The 20,773-nt window shown below is 50.0% G+C and overlaps 1 protein-coding gene across 2 annotated transcripts in view; it reads left to right on the top strand.

The window, feature by feature from the left end:
* The window catches only part of ZBTB16 (zinc finger and BTB domain containing 16), a 176,044-nt gene extending 159,984 nt beyond the window's left edge, over positions 1-16,060 (top strand). For both annotated transcript variants that reach the window (XM_004585084.3, XM_058663892.1), the window contains exons 5-7: positions 8,488-8,658; positions 13,945-14,112; positions 15,730-16,060. In XM_004585084.3, coding sequence (XP_004585141.1) covers positions 8,488-8,658; positions 13,945-14,112; positions 15,730-15,959 — 569 coding nt within the window. In that variant the 3' untranslated portion in view covers positions 15,960-16,060. The remainder of the gene's footprint in view (positions 1-8,487; positions 8,659-13,944; positions 14,113-15,729) is intronic.
* Positions 16,061-20,773: the final 4,713 nt, after the last annotated feature.

Here is a 20,773-nt window from a genome sequence, read left to right as displayed (position 1 = left end):
ACTAACTCCCTTTTCCTTCTCTTGCTCTTACAGGAGAAACTTGGACACATTCTGGAAGGTCTAGTAGAGTCCAGCAGCTAGACTAGGAGGGCGAGAGGCAGGGACCATCATAGGCACTTGTGGTTAGTCATTGGGGTCGCCAGTATGGTTTTATCCTTGGATCCATCGGTTCCATATTCGGTTGCAGTCAGAAGGGATGGAGACAAGGACCTTCAGGCAGGGGGGCACTGCAGGGATATAGGACTTGCAATTTGCTGTCCTGCAGCTTCTCCTTCCCTTGATCCTCTATCTGCCAGCAACTCCGGGCCACAAGAAAAGATGACCCAACAAAGAAGGTAGATGCAATATGGTATACCAGGCAGCAAACTGCAGCCCTGGGCTTGTTTTAAACCTTGATCCTCATTCTTGCAAAATGAACTTCTTTAAAAAAATTTTTTCTTTTTTGTACACCCCTTTTCTTGCCCCTCCCCTCCCCCAGCTTCACTCCCTCTTGGATTCGGTTCGTTTGTTGGAGTGATTGACAAAATTAGTAAATCCATCCATGTTACTTTTATTGTGCAGGTCTCAATAAATCCCCCGTGTCCAGGGCACACCTTAATGAGCTAGTGAGCTGACAAATTTGTTTACTGTAGCTGGAGGTGCCGAGTAATGAAATGCACTTGTGTCTGCAGCTCACTGCTAAACAAATACACACTTTTTTCTAAGAACCAGCTCTGCTTACTATTGCTACTGTAGTAGCTGCCGCTGCCACTTCTGCCTGGGGATGTAGCTACATTCCCCCGGAGTTGAAAGAGGTGTGTGTGTGTGTGTAAAAATGTACTCACCCATCCATGGGTTACTTTTAAAGCAAATTTGATCCAGCTGCTGCTACTCCTCCCATTTTTGTTTTTCACTGAGGACTTTTTGCGCTTCCTTAACTAATGATGTGAAACCCTGACATGCCCCCTGTGACCTGTGGAAATGGATGGTTTATGTAGATGTATAGATGCCTGCCAGGATGCTGAGCAGGTATGAAAGACAGAAATAAAGAGGGAGAGCTAGATAAGGGGACCGAGCAGTGATGAGGCTGACGTTGACGAGGAGGCCAGAGGCTAAGACTTTGGCCATTTGCTTTGGGGAGGTGCCTAGGTGCCCCAGCAGTTAGGCAGCCCTGTAGGCAGAAGGCAATCAGCCACGCCCAAGCCTGAAGCCACTTTAGTTTGTGGCAAACCTTCCCAAATGCTTACACACCTTCTCCTCCCCCAAAAGAGGAGTCATAGCACTTGTCTCCTGGCAATGCCAGTGATCAGGCTGGTAGGGCGCTGCCATCCTCAAGCCCGGCAGTCTGGGCCCTCACTGCCTGTGGGAAGGAGTTGGGGAGTTCAAGAATGTATTCCAAAGGATCCCATGAGGAAACCCACAGGAGAGCTGGGCACAGGTTCTTCTCCTTCTCCCCAGTAGATTGCTTCAACGAGCTAAGCCTTAAAGGGAGGAACCAGGACCAGTGGCAGATGTCCCCCACTGGGCCTGTGTCTCCTCCCTGTCTGCAGCTACTTCTGCCATCCCTCACCTCTGGCCGCCTCCTTCCTCTTAAAATGCAGACAGAGCCTGCTTGCCTTCAGTGTGAGTCAGCCTGGGGCCACCGTCTCTGCCCTTTTCGCTGGTGGATGATGCAGCTCCACCACTTTTTTCAACAATGACTTGGGGGACGTGGGAGGAGAGAGATGGAGGAGGGGAAACGGTGGTACCGTGGCTGCAGTTTGGGATCATGAAGGTTGCCATGGCTGGAGATGGGGTTTTAAGAATGACCCCAGGGGATTAGAGGAAACAGAAAGATTCATCTGAAGGATTTGGGGGTGGGAGATGTTTCCAGTTTCAGTCCAGGTTTTCACCTTCCCCGAACCCTCCCACCCCCACCACCCTGTGGAAAGAAGCAGCCACCCGAAGTGGCAGGGCAGGCAGCTCCTTCTTTGTTGGGTGAGTTCGGGTGAGGGTAGGTGTGAGAAGCCCACCGCGGTCGAGTGTACCATATGCACTCACGGCCATGCACACACCACAGTCCTGGCCTGCTTACCAGAAAAAGCTGGAGTATATTTAGATCCCTCTGCTCCTTTGATTAGGAAACTGCTTATAGCAGGAGATAATAAGAGCTTTGCTCCAAGAAGGTGTAGCACCTGAACATCTTCTCCAGCTGTGGACCCCTCCGATACTGTTCCTTCCTTTTCTATTAGAGAGCTAATTGGTATGGAAATGACACAGGTGTAAACATGAAGGGTTTTGTATCTCCTAATTTCAGAGCCCCTTGTCACCTGGGTGAAATAAATACCCTCATCTGCTACCCCTCCTGCCTCCACTTTCCACCCTGGCCTGGCTTTCTTCATTTCCGGCCCCCTGCCATGAGGCTTGCTTTCACTTGGCAGTGAGTTTTGCCTGCCCTGCAGCCCACGCTGGCTGTGCGACCCAGGGGGAGTCTGGACAGGTCACCTTCTCTGGAGATAGACTTGATGCTAGTAGAGGCCTGGATATTTGCGTGGGCCCTGCCCACAACACCTAGAGCCACGCCCAGTGCCTCTTCTGCCTTCAGATCACGTTCTGGATTACAGGCTGGGATGCCAGGCTAAGGCTGAGCCCAGTTCACTCTTAACCAGAGCCCCAGAGGTGCTAATTCTTTGACATGCTCCATGGTGTGTAGGTGATTTAAGTATCTGATTTATACGGAAATTTACAGATGAGTACAAAACAGTGCACATGTGGGACTTACATGCTCCAAAATATCTGTTGTCTCATAATAGTGCTCTGAAGTTCATGTTGGAAAAGGCAGTTTAGCTAGAAATCTACCTTCTTTTTTTTCCTTTTGTAAATTTTTTTTTAATATTTTTATTTTGAATTTTGAATTATGTGGTACATTTTTGTATAGGCTGGGATTCCTCCCCAAACTCCCACCCCCATCATATTTTCCCATTTTGTTACAATAGTGTAGTCCTTCATAAGGAATCATAATCCCGACCTTGTTTCATGGCTTCTCATGGTAATGTATAGTGATGGAGTACTGGGGTCTATCATATACAGATGGGGAGTGGTACAATGGAACATGCATCCCTGAATCCAGACTAAAGATAGATTCCCAATGAAACTGTTGGACATGTGTAGACTGTGGGATGCTGGACTGTGACATTGTACCAACAATGTTGGGGTACACTTAAATAAGAGACAGATAGAAATCTACCTTCTTAATGAAGAACCTGAGGTCAAGGACAATAACTACCTGGACCCTAAGTGCAGAGCCACCAGGGTCTGCATTCCCTAGCCAAAACTGGGGTCTTCTGACTGTCACACTGCGCTCTGAGTGTTTGCTCTGGAGTTCTGACCTATAGTGAGAGCTGCGGAGCCATGTTCTACCCACCAGATGAATGAGAGAGTCCCCACTGGGATCAGCTGCCTCCAGGTCACTTGGTGTTACTGATGGGAGCAGAGGGTCCTGCTGGTGACTTACTTGACCAGCTTTGGCCTGTGTCCTTGCTGTCTGTCTCTGTGCTGTGACTCATCCTTTCTTTGTGATTGTCCCCCAGCCCTTACTGATTTTTTTTAATACTTCTTTATTTGAAAGTTAGCGTTAGAGAGAGAGATCTTTCATCTGCTGGGTCACTCCCCCAGATACCTGCATTGGCGGGTATCTGAGCCATTGGTTTCTGAAGCCAGAAACTTCATCCAGGTCTCTCATGTTAGTGGCAGAGTTCTAAGCAGTTGCACCATCTCCTACTGCTTTTCCAGGTGCCTTACTAAGGAGCTGGATTAGAGTTGGAGCAACTGGAGCCTGTGTTGGCACCCATATAGGATGCTGAGTTACAGGTAGTGGCTTAATTCACTGCTCCAAAATTCCAGCATACTTCCTCATTGATTGTTTAATGCAACGTACAGTTCTTTAGTACCAGCTGTGTGTCAGGCCCTGTGTTACATCTTGGAGGATATAAAGATGAATAGAATAGTTCTAGCTTTGGAGGTCTACAGTCTGGTAGGCAGAGCTGAATGTCAAAAATAAATACAGCAGGGCTCAGCAGTGTGGCCTAGTGGCTAAGGTCCTCGCCTTGATCCCATGTGGCCGCTGGTTCTAATCCTGGCAGCTCCACTTCCTCTCTAGCTCTCCTCCTCTCAATATATCTGACTTTGTAATGAAAATAAGATAAATCTTTTTTTATTAAATAAAGCAAACATTTATTAAACTGTGATAAAAACATTCCATCAAATTACAAAACCTGAGTAAGAAAAACAAACGGCACATGCTTAACTGTGGTTGACATTCAAATGAAATTTGCATTCCCAAAATATTATACAGTAATTAGAAAATACCAGCCAAAGTAATATTAGGATACTTTTACGTGCGGTCTCAACAAATTTGAACAGAAGCAAGTTTTAACAAAGGTAAATTTTACAGTGAAACATAGCAGTAGATTAAGGATCTTAACATGTTTGTTTTACTGCTATTTGACACTATGATACAAAAATAAGAGGATTTACTTGACATTTTTAATAAATATCTCATGGGCTGTTGAGTGCCTTACTGGTGAAAAGATTTAACTGGCTAATCTCATCAATCTATTTTGTACATTTAGTAAGCATCAACTCTGCCCTACATAACTCTTAATGCAATTCACAGCACACAAATGGTTATCATATTAAATACATAATCAACTCGGACTTCTCAACAACGAGGAAATTAGTAAACCATCAAATGGACTGCTTACCATATACTTTCCTCATAACTAAATAACACACAAAAAAATCAAAATAATATTTGTCATCACTCTAAACTATTGCCAGCAACTGACGGAAACTGCCAATTTGCCATATTCATGTTGCCATATTCATGTTCACAATATGCTAAATATACTCTGCTGTTACTTCATCCATGGAATGCCTACATGCTTAGAACAGAGAATCTTCAGCATCTCTTGCTGAAAATAAAATAAATCTTTAAAAAAAAATAAATGCAGTAACGTGTTTTATACACTGTGGCATTGAGAGCTGAGCGCAGGACAATGCCTTTGACGTTGGATCCTTAAGGATCTAAGTCATCCAAGAAGCCTTCTTCCAGGTCTGTTTTCTGGAAGAAGAAACCTCAGAGTTAGTAAAAGAGGAGGTGTCTATATCTTTCACAGCTGCCATGATTCGTGATTCAGGTAGTGCACTGTGCGAAGGTTCCCCACCAAGGGGAAAGCAGACTGAGACCCAGCCCTCTTCTTACTCGCTAAAACTCAAGGCCTGTGTGCTCTGAGGAAAAGACGTGATTGTCTACTTCAGACAAAGGCAGCATGTGGGTTGGCACTGGCTCTACAGTCACATTATGTTATAAAGCTTTTTCACGTGGATATTGCATTGGATGTTTGCTGGAATCACAGGCAGTACAGAAAATGGTGCACACACTGAGGCAGACACCTTAGGTGAGATGCTCAGGGTCACAAAGCAAGGAAAGCAGCTGAGCAGGGATCTCTGTCCCGTCCTCCTTCTGCTCTCTTGTGTCAGCTGCCCACAGGGCTTCTGAACATTCCCTTCATCCTTGTGGAGTCCCACTGCTTCCCACAACTCCATCAGGGAACACTAAACTCCTGCACCAAAAGGGAGCAGAATGCTTGAACGCTGCTGGGCCACAGCCCCATTGCACAGCTCACTGCAGCTAATGAATTGCTAATACAATTTTCTAGATAATTTTATTTCCATAGTCCCACATTTTAATGTGTTTCCAAAAGCTAGCATTTATTTGCTTAATCTCCCAGAGTAATAGAATCTGCCCTGACTCATCATACATGCGAACAATCAGCTAGGCAGAAACGACAGCAAATTGTTTAATAACTCACATCTAGTGTCTAGATTTTTAACTTGCATGCACCAATAGCTTTTCTTATGTTGCATCCACTTCTCTGCCTTTGCCTGTTTTTCTTTTCTTTTTCTCTTTCCCATCATCACAGCTGTAGTCTCCGAGAAGATGACTGGGGAGTGGGGATTAGTGTCTCTGAAGCCCCTTACTTCCTATACCCGGCTTGGAGGATCAACCGCGTGGGAGAGCCCATACCATTCTGTGGGGTGTCCTGGGAAGGGGAGAAGGGCCGCCATGAAGACACTGCCGCATTTCCTTCCCAGCTGATGAACCTTGAACTTCATACGATTCAGAGCTGGCAACCTGGGACCTCTTGTGTGCAGTCTTCCCTATTCAGGCCCAGTCCCTGGCTGTTGTACTGGAATTTTGTTTCTCCATCCTTCTTCCTGTCCGCACAACTCCTGCTGCAGCCTGCTCTGGTGGCAGCCCAGGAACCATCAGCCCTCTTGTTTCCAGCCCTTTGCCACAGCCCTTCATCCCTGCATTATGCCAGAGACCCTGCCCTCCAGCACAGGCTGCATTACACCAGCACTACACTTGTCTGATAGCTGACCACAGGCAGTTGTTTGTGGCCTGGGCACCATAGAGATATGTTCCTTGCAGGTCTACAGGCTAGGAAGGCTGAATCAGGGTGAGCCTGAGCAGGTGTTGATGGAGGGCCCTCTTCCTAGTTACAGGCTCCCGACTTCCTGGAGTATCTTCCTAAGGTGCATGGGGCAGGGGAGCTCCCTGGAGTCCTTTTTTCAGAAGTGCACTAGTTTCAGTCATGAGGGTGCCACCCTCATGACCAAAGCACTGCCGAAGGCCCCTGTGTTCATACCATCACTTTGGGAGTTAGACTGTCTGTATCTGCCTCTTTGGAGGGACACTGGCTTCAGACCCTAGCAACACCCAGTACCTCTGTGGCCCTAGTTCCATTATCACCACCTCTCAGAAATCTTTCTGGATTTCAGGAGGGTTCAAAAGTTTCAGAGGACTGTGCTTTATGATCCCCCCCACTTCCTAGCCCAAGACTCGAGAGCCATTGCTGGAAGAAGCCCTGCACACACTGGTACCTTTTGTTTTCAAGCCTGTGTCTTCCCAGGCAGGCCCAGACAATCAGGTGGCCAGCCCTTCATGAAACACGATTGTACTCAACCCCATGGTGTCTAGAAGCAGACAACCAAGTTATTTCCAGATCCCAACTCTGTCCCCTTTGTAAACTGGGTGGCTTTTAGATGAGTTACTTGGTTTCTGCTTTCCCGTTTTTAAAAAAGGGGAATGAGAATGCCTGTCTAGTATATTCAGAAGAAATAAATGGGATGGCACTATAGTCCCTAGTGTGGTACCTGCATTGGCTTCCTTTCCCTTCTGCTCTTAGAGGGTCAGGAGCAAAATCCTGTGTTCACTTGTGTTCCTCATCACTTGCTTATAAGCCTTGTTGACTGCTGGTGGGTTGGGGCATGGGCTTCCGTGTCTGCAAAAGGAGGTCTGTGGGTTAAGGCAAGGGATAGGGGAGAGACCACGTTCATCTTCCCACTGGTACCTCCCAAGCTCAGCCACAAATGAGCCTGAAGTGATGAGACCCAGCCCTCCCATTGCCTCTCTCCCTTGTTGGGCTGGGAAGGTCGGTTCATCAGGCAGTCCACTCTTCACACACCTGTTACCAGAAGTTCCCCAATTCTACACTCATCTACCACAGCAACTAGCAACCCAGGCTGTGTCCCCCATTGTGCTTTGGGCTAGGCTTGCTCAACCCCACCCTTTTCTGTCTCTCTCTCCAGGGGATTAGCTGGGTAAGGCTGAGCACAGGTGACCTATTCCAGATGCCAGCAAGCAAAAACATACAGATGGTCTTCAGGAGGAGTGGATGTGTCCCTATTTGGGAAATTAACCCCAAAATAGTGGGCCAGGAGCTACAAGCTGGGACTTGAGCTCCTGCGATATTGTAGCCTAAAAGGCTATGGGTCAGAACAGCCAAAGGAAGCTTCCTGCTGGTAAAAGGGACCAAAATAACATGTGAGTCTGTTGACTGAAAGGACCTTTCAGATTCCTACTGACAGAGAAGTGAAAGTCCAGGGTCTGAAGCTGGTCTCAGGAAAGGATTCAGATCCAGGCTACTGGCTCTGAAAGTCAGCAAACTCCCACTTAAAAACTGGAATATTGCACACTTGGCTTGACTGCCTTGTGCTTCGGCCTTTTTACCTGGAGGGTGAGGTGTATTTACCTGTATTTTGGAGTCGTGGACTAATATGGATTATGTTGCAATGATGGCTCTTTCATCTTCCTTATTGTTACTCCTCCTCCACTCCTACCCCAGACGCTGCAAAGTCCCTCTGGGCTGTGTCCTTAGTACCCCACCCTCCACAGCACCCAACTCGACTGCAGATGTTCATTCACTGCTGCGAAAGAGATGTTGGCTTAACATCCCACTGGACTACTTTAGGTACCATTGTATCATTGTCGCCTCTGTATGCCCCCAGCTTGACATGAGTGACTCAGTCAGCACTGTGTGGTCCGGGCTGCCTCTGGGTTTGCTGCTGAGTCTGGGCACCAGAGGATGTTAATCCTGAGCCTGACATCTGTTGTCATCTGCATGGGTGGAGAGTGGCCTGTGTTCCCACTTCCTGAGACTCTCCCTCCTGCTCTCTGCACAGGCACAGACATGGCTGTCTTCTGTCTGCTGTGTGGCAAGCGCTTCCAGGCACAGAGCGCGCTCCAGCAGCACATGGAGGTGCATGCAGGCGTGCGCAGCTACATCTGCAGTGAGTGCAACCGCACCTTCCCCAGCCACACGGCCCTCAAGCGCCACCTGCGCTCACATACAGGTAGGTCCGTGCACATGGTTGGTTGGTGAGTGGGTGGGTCTCTGGAAGCTAACATTTATGTCCAAAGATGTAAAGTGAAGAGGGCAGACTGAGTAACCCTCAACTCTTCCCTGTCCAAGGGTGATACATGTTGGGGCTTCCTGTGATGTAGGAAGATGCTAGATGTTCTCCCCATTGCCTCTTGAGCTCTCCATCCTTAACATGGAGCATACTTGTTATGCATACTTGTTGGCAAGTGGAGAGGCACAATCACATGGGGATTCAGAAACTTCAGTGTTTTACTAATGATCGAGTTACTCGTGTATTTAATAGGACAGCAGAGCAAGGAACACACACACAGAGAGAGAAAAAAGAGAGAAGAGAGAGAGATTTTTACATCTGTTGGTTTACTCCCAAGTGACTGCAGTCTCCAGGGCTTGACCAGATGAAAGCCAGGAGCTAGGAACTCTGCCTGAGTCTCCCATGTGGGTGGCAAAGGTCCCAAGAACTTGAACCATCATTTAGTGCTTTTCCAGGTACATGAGCAGGGAGCTGGATTGGAGGAGAAACAGCTGAGACTTGAACTGGCGCTTGGATGTGGGATGTCAGTGTTACAAGCAGCAGCTTAACCTGCATGTCACAACGTCCACCCCCAGGAATGTCAGGCTTTTAGCGAGTATTCCCCCAGGATTCTGATGCAAGTGCACCTGAAATGCATCTTGAGGAAAACTGATTGACTAGGTCTCCCTACTCCACACACACACACACACCCAAAGCCTCAGGCTCTTGAGCGGGTGTTAAAGAACTGCTCCCATGTTTTGCACAGTAACAGAGGGTTTGTCCTTGCACCCTCACCTTGCTGAGCATGGGATGATGAAGGCATCTCCATAGTGAGCCATGAAACAGTGCTGGCCACACAGTTCCACAGCATGGGATGAGCAAGAAGTTGTGAATCAAGAAGGCTGTGCCAGACGCCCTAGTGCTAGTTAATCCCTGCCATGAAGCCTCTACTTTGCGGGATGGGTCACTTGGTCCCTGGGGCCCCAGAGGTATTTTCTTCCTTGCAGCACCTCCTGGCCTGCCCCTAGCACAACCATGGATGACTGAAATCTCTTATTTTCTCTGAGACAAAATTGGATCTTCTCTGTACCCAGATAGCTGTGTGCCCATGAGTGTGTGCTGTGTGTTGTCCAGTGCTGCATGTGAGAGGGGAAGGTCAGGTCCCTCTCCAGATACATAACAGAGTAAATGTATGCCCTTGTCTGTTGCAAAGGGGTTTGTACGTGAATCAAGACTTTGTATGGGAGGCAGGCTTTCCTGAACAAGGAGGCTTTTTGTATTAGTCTGCTTGTTGTTTTACTGACATACCCAGGAGGAGCTTCTTTGGGAAAGAAAAGGTTTGTTTTGGCTCGGTTTGGAGATGACAGTTGGAGATTGAGTGGCCTCCTAGCCTGGCTTCCTATAGACACTGGTCATGGCAAGTGGAGAGGCACAATCACATGGGGATTCAGGATAGAGAGAACCTAGGCCAGTCTCAATTCTCTCATGAGAACTATCCTCCAAGGACACGCCCACCAGTGACTTAACCACTTCCCATCAGACCCACCTGCTTCTGCCACAGTGAGATCTGGTGTCCACCCTGAATCCATACATGTCCGTAACAGCTTTATTTATTTCAGGCCTTAGTTCTCGATGTCCAATGCCATCCTATTCAGATTTGCTCAGAACTACTTGAAATTGCTAGATCAGGACAAGAGGAGGTTAAAGAGAGTAGTGCCCAACCTGAAAGGGATGTAGCCAAGGCTTTTTTGTCCATAAGCATAAACGTCCAGCTTCATTAAGCATCCCTGCCACTGCCTTCCTCAGTGGGTCCCCATGTCCAGTGTTACGAGAGATGTCAGTCAACTCTTGGTTACTTCTGAACTTGCTGCTGGGTCAGGTGTCTTAGTTTCAAGTGATCTGAATAATTCTTACTCTGCTAAGTCCACCCCAGATATACACTGCTTTGCCCAGGCCCCCTCCTGAGGACTCAGAACCTGAGTGTTAGCTTTTCTCCAATCTGTTGGAAGGGACTGTTTCCAGAGTTTGGGAGAGGCCCTTGCTTATTCTGGGAAGTACAGACATTGATTTTCACACCAATGAGGCACAGTATGCACAAGCCATGTACAGGCTGTGCACACCCTACACACAATGCCTCATTAATTTCCGTTGTTCTTGGCCCATTTGCTGCCGGGGCCGGGTGTTTAGTATCAGCAGCTGTGTTTGGTAGGTTAGTCCAGCCGTGCACTTGGCATTGATGGATTCCTGATTCACAGGGCTTGTCATATAATGAACTCTTAGCTGTGTGGAAGGTGGGGCCGGAGGGGGGCGGCCTGAGGAGCCAAGAGGCTGGGACTGGGATGTAAAGGACACCTCCCAGCCCTGCCAGTGGCAGGGGAGCCTCCAGGTGAGTACAGCCCAGGGGGTGGGGAGGGGTCGCAGGTGCACTGGGCTGGCCAGAGGGGCCCTAATTAGTCTCGTTTGTCCTGCACTTAATGTCAAGCTCATTAAAGAGGCTCCAGAGTTAATCAACATACCACAAATTGGATTTTGAGTTCTGCAGCCAGTTTTGTGTACACTGTGGCGACACTGACCCGATTAACTCAGGGTGGGGATTTCAGACCAGGTGCTGGCCCTGCTGTAGAGTGTGTGAAAAAGGAGATAGTGGTGACGTTTTTCTTTTCTCCCCGTAAGTTCTTTTTGTTGCTTTCCCAGAGTGGACTCAGGAGATTATTTAAACTCATTTAACATGTGATCCACTTCATAATTAAATTCATAAAAATCTGATCAAACACACCCCTCCGTTGTACCCTTTGTTTCTCAAACTCTCAGGGCCCCTCTCCGGAGGGGAAAGGCACAGGTGGCCGCCCCCCCACCACCACCTCCCTTGGGCCGGGGAGATTGCCGATGTACGTTTTAATTACCGGCTCTGGCTGAGGTCTCACGTGGCCCTGGTTTTATTTATTTATTTATATCTTAATGAGGATACTGAATCTTTGATTAAAGTCGTAATCGTTGCCTATTCAGGAAGGAGGGGGAGTGGGATGTCAGCCCAGATGAGGCCATGTGTGCTGATGCGGGGAGAAGAGTGGCATGCAGGCACATGTAGCCCCAGGCTGACCCCCACTGTCATGAATGGAGCAATAGTACCAGGGTCGGTCCAGACCTCCAGTCCCCTTGGTTTTAGTGGAGCCGGGGCCCAGGTAATTCATGCAGGCCTGACAGTGAGAGGCCAGGTGGGTGTGGGTTGTCCCGGGAGACCACTGGAGGACCCGGTTCACTCCCAGATCTGCAGGTCCGGGGCAGTGCTCGACAGAGCAGATGGACCCAAACCCTGGCATCAAGGCTAGCTCTGCTTTTTGAGCTTCTCTCATCCAATCCCTTGGTGGAATTGGCCCTGCTTTCATGCCCTCAGTGCTTCTTGCAGATCGTCCACCCATGAGAGTCAGCTAACAGACCCCAGCATCTGCTCCCCATAGAGCCTTAAAAACCCTTCAGAGCCATCAGGGGAGGGGAGAATTTATGTGGGTACAGGGGTCTGCACTGGAGAAGAGGCAGGTTTGGTTAGCAGCCTGAGGAACAGAGAGAGGACAGAGAGTAAAATATCATTTTCAAGAGGAAGTGAAGGCACAGGCACGCGAGTCTATAACGAGAGGGACAATTTATGCCCAGGCACGAGCGCAGTTTGACATGGGGATAATGAAAAAACGTAGGTCATTGTGGATGACTTAAACCTCAGCGGCTGAAGAAAATGTATGAAATGCAGAGGACATTACACGGTTGGCAGCCCCGCACATCTGCAGAGGGACAAGTGAAATACAGTGGGCCATTCTTTACCATAAACTGTGGTTGTTGGAGATGCAGCCCAGAGAAATTGTAATTACAGTGACAAGACGAATCAGCGATATTTAAATATTCATGAACAAAGTCTGGGGTGATCAATCTATCTTTATTGTCTGTGCCTTCACTCCTGTAATAAATGAGTAGCTGAAGTTCTCACCTTTCCTCCTCCAAACCCCCGACTTTGGGAATAAAAATACAAGGTGGTTGTCCCCGCAGCCCAGCCCCTCAGCACAGATGGGGCGGGTGGGCATATGATGCCCTTCATGTGAAGGCTGGCAGGCACAGGTTCTGGGCTGAGTCAGGCAGTTCTTTCCCACACCTCGCTGTTGCACATAGGAGGGCCCTTCACCAAGTTCCTGGACAAGTGGAATGAAAATATCTGTCTATTTCAGGGTAAAACATTTTTGACATCCTGTGTACTGTTTGATAAACATGTATTTGCTGTGACTTTCTCTGTGGTTTCCATCTTCCGGGAACTTTCTGAGAGTATGTTCCGGGTCGTCCTTGGGTTCTGTGACAGGATTAGAGAAAGCCCCCTTCTTACGCTACAGCAGTGTTGTGGGCAGGTCAGCTCACAACCTGATGGGAATCTGGGGAGTCCGGCTTGGAGTCCTATCAGTACCCCAGCAGCACTAGAGAGCTGCCTGACCCAGCAAGTGGCAGCTGAGCATCTCTGAACACCTCATTTTTCTCATCTGTAAAGTGAAAATGATATTCTTCCGGAAGGTCACCACCACGATTGTGGGACACGGACTGCGTGATGTGCTCAGAGCACTGGTGAGCACTCAACATATAGAGGCCATTTTCACAAAAAAAAAAAAAAAGTGTCCTGGACATAAAGGATATGATGCTGGCCACATCTTTTCTCCTGGGACAGAGCATCAATTGTGACGTGCTCTGTGTGGGAGTTTTAAACAGAAGCTTCCGAACAAGGGTGTGAAACAAGCTGAGTGTTGAGGGGCGATTAGGTGTTCCCTGGGGAAGCAAGAGGAAATCAGAACAGCTTAAACTGGAAAGAGGAAAAGAGTATGGGGGACACTGAGAACACCCCCCAAAAATTGGAGTTTGTTTGAAGAGGAGCAATCAGAGTGCACTGGCTCTTGTCCTTAACCAACAACAAAAGGAAAGGGGACGGTGAAAGGTGCAGGCTTTCAGAACCTCTGCGCCCACTAGGCTGACTCTACCCTCTGCAGGCAGCTGCTTTCTGGGGCTACTGTTCATCCCCGAACCAAACTGGCTCTCTTCTCTGGGGACTGGCCTTTCCCATCTGGATGACAGCTGGGGCACAGGCACCCCCCTCTTTATGCTGGTGGGAGGGCAGTGACAGAGGCTGAGAATACTTAAATGAGGTGTGTATAGACAGTCTCACCTCCTGTATAGGGAGTCTGGAGAGCCCAGGACCTGACCCATCTCCTGTTTGCACAGGCGACCACCCATACGAGTGTGAGTTCTGTGGCAGCTGCTTCCGGGACGAGAGCACGCTTAAGAGCCACAAGCGCATCCACACAGGCGAGAAGCCCTACGAGTGCAATGGCTGTGGCAAGAAGTTCAGCCTCAAGCACCAGCTGGAGACGCACTACAGGGTGCACACAGGTACCATGGGTGCTGAACAACACCTGCGTTGATTCTGCAGCTGGGTGGGGGTGAGGAGTGGATGGGTGCCCAGGGCAGTCCCAAGAGAGGCCAGCCCCGTGAGCCAGAGAGATTCCATTATATGCTAACATGGTGGCCCCAGTACTCCTGAGTCCCTCTCCTGGCCAGGGCAGACATCGATAATCAATCACAGCAGACCCTCCCAGGAGGCAGACCAGCCCTCTAGGCAGCCACACCAGTAGTGCAGACATGACTGGCAGGGTGGCATCTACTTGGGGTCCTGTGTTAGAGTGAAGTTGGCCTGATGAACTGACAGAGAAGGTTAGTACACTCTTGTGTTACTCAAGGGACTGAGTAAGAGGTCGGGTAATCGAATTAGATAATGATGAGGGTGGGGGAAGTCGTCAGGTTGGATGCAGTTGGCATCTGAGCTGGGGGGATGGATGCATTGAATCGGCCTCTCTGTTCATAATGTTTTCCCTTTGCAAAGCACTTTCTCAGTCTTCATGTGAAAGTACAGGTAATCCACTCTTCCCCTCGGGGTCTGAGAACAGAACAAGTGGCTCAGACTTTTGGAAGGTCCCAAGTTGAGAGCAGTAGGTCCCAGAGTTGATTGGTGAACACCTAGTTGGCACATCTGTTCCCAACTTCAGAGCTCTGTGACTTCTTCCCTGTCCCTGCATCCCAGGCTGCTTAAAATCAGCTTGGTTGGGGGGAGTATTTGCAAAAAGCAATTGGCCAGTTGGTAGATGCTGACCATTGCTGGGCGTAAGGAGGGCAGCTGGACAGAGGAACTTCCACTGAGGATGGAAGGTTGGGGAACTGGACAGGGGAGGTCCACCAGCCCGTGCCATAACCCTAGGCAGGTCCTGCTTCCTTCGTGTTGCCCCGGGGGAGAAGGGTTGCATGATGTCAGGGCTGTTGCTATAAGCCAGGGACAGGGTGCTCATTGCTGACGAGTGACCTGGAGGATTTCCCTGGGCCCTGGGGTTTCCTCAGCCCCTTGTTGGGGATATGACCTGGCAGACGGATCATTAAGTGCATCGGCAGTGACTATTGTAAATAGCCGGTCGATAGTTAGATCACTTTGGCTGTTCATTACTTCATTATTTGCTGGGGCCTCTGCACGGAGGAGTATCGATAACGAGATGGCTGGCCAGTTAATTACTGTATTGAAACAAGGTTCCCTTACATGCTCTGCTCAGCTCCAGGGGATGGTGGAGAGCAGGCCAGGGTGTGGCTGTGCACTGCTAGCTTCCTTGTGCTCACTGCTGATGCTCAACCCAGTGGGGGAAACACAGGAGGAGGGTCTGGGGCAGGGTCTTAGTGCTTAAATGGAACTGTGCCCCAGAGAGAGTATTGGAAAGACCATCGCTCCATTTCCTCCTGCCCCTGCCTCCATGGTGCTGAGAGGACCCCACCCTCCAGGTCAGGCAAAGGCATCTATTTCCTTGGAAGGATAGAGACCTCTAGGGCAGTCAGAACAGCACCACAGGCAGCCAGAGCCCTGCTGAGCATTTCTGTAACTGTTAGCCCTGGGACCCCCAGCACAAAGGCCCATGTCCCGCTGCTCCTGGTACCTCACCTCTCCCGCCCTGTCCTGCCCTTGTCCCGCAGGTGAGAAGCCCTTTGAGTGTAAGCTGTGCCACCAGCGCTCACGGGACTACTCGGCCATGATCAAGCACCTGCGGACCCACAACGGCGCCTCGCCCTACCAGTGCACCATCTGCACCGAGTACTGCCCCAGCCTCTCCTCCATGCAGAAGCACATGAAGGGCCACAAGCCCGAGGAGATCCCACCCGACTGGAGGATAGAGAAGACATACCTCTATCTGTGTTATGTGTGAAGAGGCACCCCCTGCCGCCATGGAGGCCGTGAAGCAGGGGCCGGAGCCAGGGGGAAAAAATCAGGAGAGGGAGAGGACATGGAGAAAGGACTGCGCACAAAGATAAAAACAAAAACAAAAAAGAAGAAAAAAATGGAGAGATAAGAAAGAAATCAAACAGCTGTTTGGCCTTGGGTTCTCTCTAGGGCTTTGGGTGCCCGGGACACCATGCCCATCTGCCTCCCTGGCAGACGGGGACCCTGGCTTCCTTGGGTGGGATCAGATGGGATGAGGGTGGTTTTGCTCACTTCTTCTCTCTGCCTCCCTCTCCCCGCACCCATCTCTGTGTCCAGAAGCAGAGGTTGGTGGGCAGATGATGGGTACTCCGGTCTCAGCCCACTGCCTTGCAGAGCAGGCAGGGAAAGCAGACTGGGGGTGCTGAGATGGTGGGGCAGGGCTGGGCCTCAGTGGGCACTCATGATGGCAGCTCTGGCTTGTTGGGGGCTGATCAGAGAGGGGCCGAGTGCCCTTCTCATCCACCACTCACTTTATCCTGCCTGCTAAACCTGAGTGTCCCTTCCTAGTCTCTAGGAGCCCTGGGATTCTTGCCCCTTGCTTCCTGCCTCCCCTTGACTCCTGCCCATCAAGTGCTGGGTTGGAGAGGGGTGGCTCTGGGCCCTTCGGGGTTCTGACTGCATGAGGCGTCTCCCTCCCTCACCTGTGCCCTGGACGGGGAGCTGCCTCATCCCTTGGCTTATGAGAACACACAACAGAATGGATGAAACAGCCCCTTCGTCATGAGCAAGATTCCCTACAAACTGCTTTTGCTTCCAGAATGGAAACCATGTGTCTAATTCCCTACCACACAAACAAAAGGAGCCCCTCCAACCCTCCTTGGTTACCAGGGAAGCAAGCCAAGAAAGGCTCATTGTCCAAGGGAGACTTGCATGTGTCTTTCTCCGGGTGGGCCCTGTACCTGGAGGGGAGACAGGATCAGGCACTCTGCCCATGGGAGGAACTGTCAGGTCTTGTTGGGGACCCGCACAACATGAGGGCTGAGTGATCCCAGACCTAGAGAGTCCAGCGGGGAATCCCGGATGCAGAGAGCAGCTCAGAATTCCCAGCTCAAGGGCCCTTCAATCCGCAATAGGGAGGAGGAGGAGAAGGAGCAAGAGGAGGAGTGGAAAGTGTTTTGGCCTTGTGTTGTGTTTTGCTTCTTTTCTGTGTCCTCTGTTAGCACATTGTACTTGAATTACCTCACTTTGTTGTGACCTCATGAGCTTTGTCCATGGCCCCTCCCCTAACCGCCCTTCCATCTCTCACTCTTTTTTTTCTCCGTTTGTTAGGGGTTGGAGGAACAGAGAGGGTGTCCTTTTCTGTTTCTTGAGTGAAGTAAGAGTTGGTTTTCTAGGTTTCAGCTGGCCAAGGCCTCCCAGATGGAAGGAACCATGCACAGGAGGATTTGAGTGCTCAGGATCTGAATGGGAGGACTGGCCAGGGGCGTAGCCCTGGGGACAACAGTGTCGCCCCCCCCCCCCCATGTCACCAGGGGCCTCATGAGTCCCTGGGGACTCTTACAGGCTCAGAGTCTTCAGTGCCCAGACTGAGAGTGCAGCCCAAAACACTGTGGAGGAAAGTCCCACCTTGCTTTCCTCCACTTGGCTGGACTGTGCAGGTTACCCACCTGTGTACATAGCCACTGTCCACAGCATATGTCTTGGTGGCTGGTCTCTGGGTGAGCCAGCTTTAGTTCTGTTGTTGGGGTGGGGCTTTCGTTTCTCCAAAAGCTACCTCTTCTGTTTGTCCCCCTCACGCCTCCCCACCTGCTGCTCTGCTCCCCATTCCCGCCCTCCCTGAATTGCAATCTCCCTGCTGGCTTTGGGATAGATGCTCTGTGACATCTCACACTTCATATGTAGGAGGTTTTACTTACGTTGCGTGATGTTTTTTCCCCCTTTCTCTCTCTGAGAAAGTCCTGGCTGCGTTTGAATCTTAGGTTTTAAGAAGTGGTTTGGGGAAGCTGTGTTGGGGAGAAGGGTTGTGCAAGACACAGGGAAGTCGCAGGGATTGGTGCAGCTGTGACCACCCCCCCCCATCCCTTGGCCCTGTCCATCCTGTCCACCCCTTCAGTCTTGCCCACCAAATTGGAAGGCCTTAAAAATCGTGTGTGAGGGGGAGGTGGGCTTGGGGGTTTGGGAGGTCGGGCAGGGAGACTGCTGTATCGTGGCAGTGGTAATGACAGCGCTTAGGAAAGGAGAGAAGTTAAACTTGAAGCACGTGACTAGACACGTCATGTTGATAATGTGAAAACAGCAGAATTGTCTGGGGGAGGAGACGGTCTAAGAAATTATGCACTGTGGTTCCCCCCCTCCTTCGTGGGCCCTCAGGACATCTGGAAATCCCAGAAAACAGTGTTTTCAACAGCAAGATGTCATTCAACATTGACGGGGAAGGGGAAAAAAATCCAACTCTTCCATAGAACTCACAAGTCTGGCCCTCCACTCACTCCCTAGCCCTTCCCCTGAGCCTGGGTTGCCCTTGTTCCTGTTCACAAAAACTGAGGGTTGAATAACTCTTTACAAAATTGTAATATTTTTGTAATATTCGTTAGTTCCTCTATCAGTGCTACAGGACCTGGCCCTTTTGTAATGTGAATAGGACAAACAAGAATGAAAACAAAACCGAAAAAAAAAAAAAAGCCACCCAAATCCCTCTGATGTGTATGCATGTTGCGTGTGTGCTCCGTGTATGTGTGGGTATGTGTCCAGTCATGTGATGCCATGGTCTGGTCATGCAGCATTGGGTGGTACCACGTCTGCCTGCCTCTCCCATTGCTTGGGGCTGCACAGACCCGGTCTGGATGGAAGAGGGGCTGTTTCTGAGGGCTGTGGGACGAGGAACACCCCTGTTCTTGCTGCATCATCTGCTGTACTCCTGCCAAGCCCTAGCTGCCTCGAGGAGGCTCCAGCTTGGGCTATCCACAAAGACAAGACAGTTGGAAAGTTGGCCAGGGATTTCTGCTGGCCAGGGCGGGGCGGGGGAGAGGAGGGACAGGGAAAGACACTGTCCTGAGGCTGTAGCTGTGTCTGTGGCACTGGAGTGAGTTGAGAGGCCCGGGCAGGTGGAGGATGCCCCCTCCACTTCCCACTTCCTCTGCGCCCCACTTCCTCTGCGCCTGGTTCGCCAGCTGACTGCCTTTCACTGACTGTCCCCTTGCCCCACCGCCACTTGCTACTGCCTTATCCAGCACAGACTTGCAGGTCGGGCAGGCCTAATTGTGAATATTGCCCTTCCCATGTGTGGCTCCCACATGCCTGTCCATTCATGCTTTGGGTCAGTTACCCCTCACTTGTGCGCTTTTCCCCGTTTCACTCATTCAAAGCATTAAAATCCTATGTGTATATAGGATAGACAAATATATATATAGAGAGATATATATATAGCAAAAGAGATATAAAATAGTAACTATCATTGCTGCTTTGGAGGCTGTGAGTATGGGGAAGGCAGACGTGGGATGCCAGGGGTGATGGGGAAGCTGGGAGATCCAGTGGTCAGAACAATCCAGGGATGTAATGCAGGCTTGTCTCATTGTTGTGCCTGAACAATTTTTCCATGTTGAGGAAAAAAAAAAAAAGCAGAGTGGGGAACCTGCTGTGAGTTTTCGCAGGTGTTTGGCCCCTGTCTTAAGACTGCCGGTACCACCAATGCAGGCACGGAGGAGAGGGCCCAGCCACATCTCATGGGGTGGTAGGCACAGGTGCAGGTGGTCTTTGCAACTGGCCCATCAGGTGGCCCGGTGTGGGTTTTTTTTTTGTTTGTTTATTTTCCCTTTTGGCCCATGTATCAGCAAGCCCCAACTGGGGTGAGAAGCAGGGACACCAGGATAAGAGGCAGGAGATGGGACTCCACGTGTTGGTTTTCCCTGTGCTCATGTTACTGTTATCTGTTCCCCTGCCTCCTTCCCGGAGCTCCTGCTGGCTGGGCTGCAGTGGCAGCACTTACCCAGAGATTTCAGTGAGAGACAAAAAGCCAAACTCAAGTAGTGATGGTCAAGAGAGGGGTGCAGGACAAACCTGGGCGGCTGGGTCAGGGGGAGAGGGTGGGAGACAGGCTTACATGCCAGCAGCCTCCCCACCCAGAGACCTTGGCCTGTGGGGCAGACAGTCCCCACCTCCTGGGTGTATCATAGTATTTGTTCACTTAGTGTGATGCATGATCCTTGTGAGGTCACGAAGCCGTGGTGGTAACCCCGTGACATCCGACCCCTATAGATAAAGATAAAGATATTATATATATATATATATATATAAATATATGTATGTAAATTATAGCACTGAGGGCCCTGTGGCCCTGCTGGACCAAGCAAAACTAAGCCTTTTGGTCTGGGTATTTTGTTCTTTGTTGGTTTCTGTGGCTTGTCTTCTGTCGTGACAGCACAAGTGCCAGTCCGATTGCGCTGTATTACAGAATAGTGTTTTTAATTCATCGATGTTCTAGTTAATGTCTACCTCAGCGCCTCCTCTTAGCCTAATTTTAGGAGGTTGCCCAATTTTTGTTTCAATTCTACTGGTTCCTTTTTGTACAAATCAACCTCTATCTCCATCTTTCTCTCTCTCCTCCACTTTCTCTTTGTCTCCCTCTTCTTCCGCCCCTTCCCCCTTCCCTTTTCACCCCATCTTTGCACTGCCTGCCCCCTCCCCCTCCATTCTCCTTCTCCCCACTCCTGCTCCCCCCCATCCCAGCCCCACCCCCCCACCCCGCCATGCTTGCCCCATCCTACAACATCCTACAACAGTTGACTCGAAGTTGTGCGATCCTGGCTGCAGCTTTCCGCA

Source organism: Ochotona princeps, chromosome 4, assembly GCF_030435755.1.
Source record: "Ochotona princeps isolate mOchPri1 chromosome 4, mOchPri1.hap1, whole genome shotgun sequence".
Lineage (NCBI taxonomy): Eukaryota > Metazoa > Chordata > Mammalia > Lagomorpha > Ochotonidae > Ochotona > Ochotona princeps.
This window is presented reverse-complemented; position numbering and strand designations above follow the sequence as displayed.